A 5,324-nucleotide genomic window follows, 5' to 3' on the forward strand; every position below is an offset into this window, starting at 1 on the left:
TAAGTACAGCGAGGAGGCGGAGGAGCAGATTGAGTGCTGCGAGTTGTTTTAACCTCAGAGGGAACAAAACACCGAATTTCATCGGGGGAATGAAAAGACGTTCAAACATTCAGTTTTCGGCCTTTTTCCCCCCGCCAGTGTTATAACTTAATGCGCTTCCCTCACACCAGTGTCTTTAGTTGTTGCTGTCTCTCTGATAATATGTTCAAAAGTAGTACAAAGTTTTTTTTTCTCTTTTCTTTGTGTGACTGGCTGCTCTACCTCAAACTGCACCTATCATGGGGTTCTTCCTCCGAGGATCAGGAGTGCTGCCAGTGCTGTTGCTTTCTCTCTGCATAAAACTGGCTTTTGAGTACAGTTAAAATCATTCTAATTCCCAGTGAACATACACACATGACATCTGGCACGTTCATAATATTACATGTTTTTGCTTATTTTAAGTCATTTCCCCCCCCCCACCTTCGGTTTAGTCACCAGGATGTTGTGCAGACAGCCGCTGTGTATTTTCCTCTTTATTGTTTTTGCAGCTTTCGTCTATTCTGGTTCATATTGTTGCCGTTTTGATTCCATGTGAAGAGGAATGTGTCACTAGGAGCATTCGTTTATTCTTCATACAGGGTGGGGAACTATAGCGCCTCACGTGATCACTGACGTTTGCCTCGGATCTACTGGATCAGGGAGAGACCAAACAGCCTCAACCCTGGCTGCCTGTGAGTTTTTATGTTGATTTTAAAATGATTGTAAAAGTCTATAAGGCACTACATGGCTTTGCACCGGACTACATCTCAGAGATGCTTTTAGTTTAAGAACCCGGGACGGCCCCTCAGATCCTCCCGCTCTTAAAAACATTTGGTGACATTTTTTATTGTTTTAATTAAATATTTTTTTTTTCCTATTGGTGTGCATTAGCCTCTACTTCTCTACCTCTAAATCCATTCTGGTTTCGACCATGTTTTGTCACTATTTCATGTTTTGTTTTTAAATTGCATTTGATTTGTACAAAAGGTGCTTCTTATATACATGAAGCTTGAGTGATTGATAAACTGGATTGACATTGGTTCTATCAGACATAATTAAAGGAAAAATGATTTTAAGAGTCTGTATTGATGGGAAAGGTCTTCTCCTGCTCAGCGAGGAATCGGTCAAAGTGATGCAGAGACGAGACGGATCAGCAGAGGCCCGGTCCCTGCTGGCCTCACCGCTAATTAAACACTAACTGATAAGAGAAAAAAAAAAAAAAAAAAAAAAAAAAAAGCCTTCTCCCCCGTTCTAATTATTCCTCATTTCAAGTCTAATTCCACCAATCAGTGCCATCTTTATTTCTGAGAGCAAATTGGGCACTAATCATTTTCTAGTGGAGATTTCCCAGCCTCTAATTGTGGAGGATGATTTAGTCATTATCAGAACGCCGGCTACTCTTATCAGTCATCTCGCGGGCCAAATGTGTCTGCAGAGCGAGCGTGCAGAAATTAAGCAGGATCTCATAATGAGTGTCGAAAGTGATGAGTCATGGCGTTGTCTTAGTTTGACGCTGCAGTTTGAATATGCACATGAAATGAAAAGATGGAAGGCGGCACACGCTCAGGCTTTCAAGACTTTTAATGCAAAATATGTGTATAAAAAAAAATCCCGAGTTTTATGTGACAGCATGCTGAAATCAAAGCACCGCTCAGTTCGTGTTCAGTGCAGTGAATCTGGTGACGACATGTCAAAGGTTAAAATGTGAAACTGCTTTTGATTCGATGTGCTGCGTCTTTGTTGATTCAAACATTCCATGTTTCATGTTCAAAAACATCACAAAGGGGTTTCTTTACAACACACCATCAGAGACATTTTAGAGACAAAAACAGGGGAAAGGATTTCCAGAATCAAGTCGTAATAATCAGAGAATAAAGTTGGTTTCATTTGAATAATAAATTATAGAATTACATGAATTAAGTTGTGAAGTAAACGGTAAAGAAGTGGAGGTATCACGAGTATAAAGACCTACATTTAAGAGAATAAAGTTCTTAAACTAACAAGAATGAAGTCGTTGCGTTGGAGAAATAAATTATAAAACAACAAGATTAAAGTTGTTAATTTAAGAGAAAATAGTCCTGATGCTATGAGAATAAAGCCGTAATATAAAGAGAATAAAGTCAGGAGATTATAAAGTCAAAAATGTTAAATTATGTGAATAACGTGAGGAGAAAGTTGTCAGATTTGGAGATTAATTCATAAAATGATGAGAATAAAGTCTGCAGATTGAGGGAATAAAATCCTCCAAATACAAGACAAAAAGTCGTGACATTAGTGGGATAAATATTCCAAATACTATGATAATAAAGTCACATGATCATGAGGTTAAAATTCTCAAATTATGAGGAGAAAGTTATAAGACTTGGAGATGACGTCACACAAATTATGAGAATAAAGTCCTCAAAGTGATTCTGAAGGAGAATATCTGGAGCCGTCTATCGTCTGTGCTGAATCGAGGAACACGGGGCATCATGTGAAGTTAAGCTTAAAGTTAAAATGAGTGAATATAAGCCGACCGCTCTTTGATATCCCCTTTCAAAATAAAATGTAAGACTTTAATATGACCGCTTTATTTTTGTCTTCTTTTCTCATAAACATAAAACTTGATTCTCTTAATATTACAACTTCACAACTTCTTCTCCAGTAATTTCCAACTTTAATATAAACTCCTGACTTTATTTTGAAAATCTCTGTTTTCATGTCTTTAATGTGGCTCTCATGCTTTGTCGTACACATTTAAATTTATACGTTTCACACATATACAGTAAATTGTTCATCCACTTCCAAATAATCAAAAAGACAACAAATAAAACCAGAGACCAAAGTGTGATCGCAGGACATACAGGAAGTCAGATACTTCACAGGAGTGTTACTTCCTTTTCCTGTTTGTCCACTCCAGCTTCCTGTGACTCCCCTCGAGGCGATCCCTCTAAACTTCCTGTAGTTTGACCAGCTTGTGCAAGAAGAAGCATGGCCGCCCTGTGTGCTGGAATAGAGTTCATCTATACAAGTTTAAATTACGTTGCTATGGAGACGCAGGAACTGCCTTTCATTTAATATCAGCTCTACATGATAAAATCCTGCCTGTAGTTATAAACATGAGCTCACTTGTCTATGTACAAAAAGTCCTTCAGCTTGTTCAGTGTAGCCTTACCTCTGAAAATAAGAAGCCTCATGTAGCATCCTACTCGCTCTAACGGCTCCTGATCAGATTCATTCACATAAAGGTCGTTCATGTCTCCATAGTGTTCTTATGAGTTTCTCTTTTCTTGGTGTGACTGGCTGCTCTACCTCAAACTGCACCTATCATGGGGTTCTTCCTCCGAGGATCGGGCTGTCGCTCGTCTCCGTAGCGCTCCGGGCTGGTGACGCGGTTCCTCTCGGGGCTGATGTAGCGTCCGGGGCTGGCCTGCCGGTATCCGTCTCCTCGCCCTCCGGCGGCCTCGTAATACTGGCGCCCCCTGCGGCCGTCGCTGGGCGAAGGAGGGACGTCCTGCCTCACTGCGGCGCGGTGCTGCCCGGGGAGGGGAGATGAAGGGTAGTAGCGCTGGTTGCTTTGGACCTGGTGGGGCGGTACACGGCTTGAAACATTGGGGTCCTGGTACTGGGGGGCCGGCTCTCTTGGTACAGGTCTGGAGTGGGTAGGGTAATCATACGGATCCCTCCTGAAAGAGAAACAACAGATTAGAAACGAGCTTCTACACCGAGTAACTCATCCTCTTGGACTTTCTGACACCACTCTGTTGTTGTATTTGAGCTTGATCTGGTTCTCTGACCCGACACTCTCTGGTCTCTGTCTGGACTTGGTCTTGGTTATGATGGCCTTAAGTACATTTTGCATGCTTGAGAATACAGAGGAAGACAGTATTTAATACTGGTTTAAACTGGTTTGAAGTGCCAAAGATCCCCCCCCCCCCCCCCCCCCCCCCTCAGTGTAAAGCCTCCTCCTGTTATTCAGTTTACGTGGCCTTGGCAGGATCGAGTTGTGGGGGGAGACGTGGATGGAGAGATGCCAAGAGATAACAGCAAATGCCTTGGTAAGCATATATGAGGAGTGAGTGTGTGTTTAGCTTGTGTGTGGAGGAATGTGTGTGTGTGTGTGTGTGTGTGTGTGTGTGTGTCTCAGGGGGTCCGCAGTAACGAGGCAGCCAGCTGGAAGTCTCCGATTCCCTCCCACTAGCTCCGGGTGATTAGGGGCTAAACCCCCGGGTAAGGCGACACGCGGGACTCGGGGGAGACGGGAGAGGAGAGAGAGAGGAAGAGAGGGGACAGGAGGGAAAGTAAAAGAGGATAAAGATAAAGAGGGGGGGGGGGGGGGGGGGGGGGCGGTGCTCACCTTTCACAGGCCCGTTCAAATGTTTTCCATCTTATGAGCTGTTTCCAGATCTCAGTGACACGCATGTCGAGCGAGTCAGCACATCTGAAAGTCAGAGCTGCATCGGCCTGGCTGAGAGGAAAAGTTTCCCTTTCAACATCTTTACGTGGAGGACAACGGGAGCCGCCGGCCTACCACTGCATGCATGCATGCTGTGTACTCATATGTGACTGGTGGGTCTGTAGGGTTCAAGTCCCGCTGCAGACCCGAGCATGGACGTTGGTCTGGTTGCTGGAGAGGTGTAATCTGGGATCTTCAACACAGATTTTTTTCTGATGAATTAACAATATAACTGGTTGTTTCATTTCCTTGCAACAGTTTCAATTGTAACCGCGTCACTCGGGCGACCGGAGCGGCCAAAACAACGTTCAGACGTTTCCTCCCCCCGCCCCGCCCCTTCACCGGAGACTCTCACTGTAGTTATTAAACAGAAGCACCGGGCTTACAGCCTCTCTCTTGTTCTGCAATCGTATCCCCGCGTCTCACCCCCGTCCGCTCAGCACCTGTTGACTGGTGAATTAGAGCGACTCACTCACCACAGATTACACACAGCTTCCATGTGTCTGTGTGTGTGTGTGTGTGTGTGTGCGTGAGCGGGCTTCCCTTGAGGATATTCAGGGACTGACGTGAGGTGGATTTCTTTGTGTGTGGGTGTGTGTGTGTTTTCTGACCACCCAAACAGAGGCGCGGTGGGACAGGATACACAGGTGGTCTCAGGAATGAACAGCACCGCCTTGTCAGTCAGCAGAGAACGGACACATGCACACATGCACGTTCAAGGCTTGAGAGAAGGAAGAAGAGAGGAATGGCGGAAACATAGGGAACAGAAAAAGAATAAGGAGCAATCCGAGACGGATCAGAATCAAGACGTGGAAAGGAAGAAGCAGATGTGGAGGGACGCCATATACTGCTGCATGTACAGCTCAGCTCA

General features: G+C 44.5%; 1 protein-coding gene across 2 annotated transcripts in view; it reads right to left on the minus strand.

Moving 5' to 3' along the window:
* Positions 1-1,581: 1,581 nt before the first annotated feature.
* pard3ba (par-3 family cell polarity regulator beta a) overlaps positions 1,582-5,324 on the minus strand; it is a 155,214-nt gene continuing 151,471 nt past the window's right edge. For both annotated transcript variants that reach the window (XM_065951802.1, XM_065951803.1), the window contains one exon: positions 1,582-3,683. In XM_065951802.1, the coding sequence (XP_065807874.1) occupies positions 3,311-3,683 (373 nt within the window). In that variant the 3' untranslated portion in view covers positions 1,582-3,310. The remainder of the gene's footprint in view (positions 3,684-5,324) is intronic.

This window comes from Labrus bergylta, chromosome 24, assembly GCF_963930695.1.
Source record: "Labrus bergylta chromosome 24, fLabBer1.1, whole genome shotgun sequence".
In the NCBI taxonomy this organism is placed as follows: domain Eukaryota; kingdom Metazoa; phylum Chordata; class Actinopteri; order Labriformes; family Labridae; genus Labrus; species Labrus bergylta.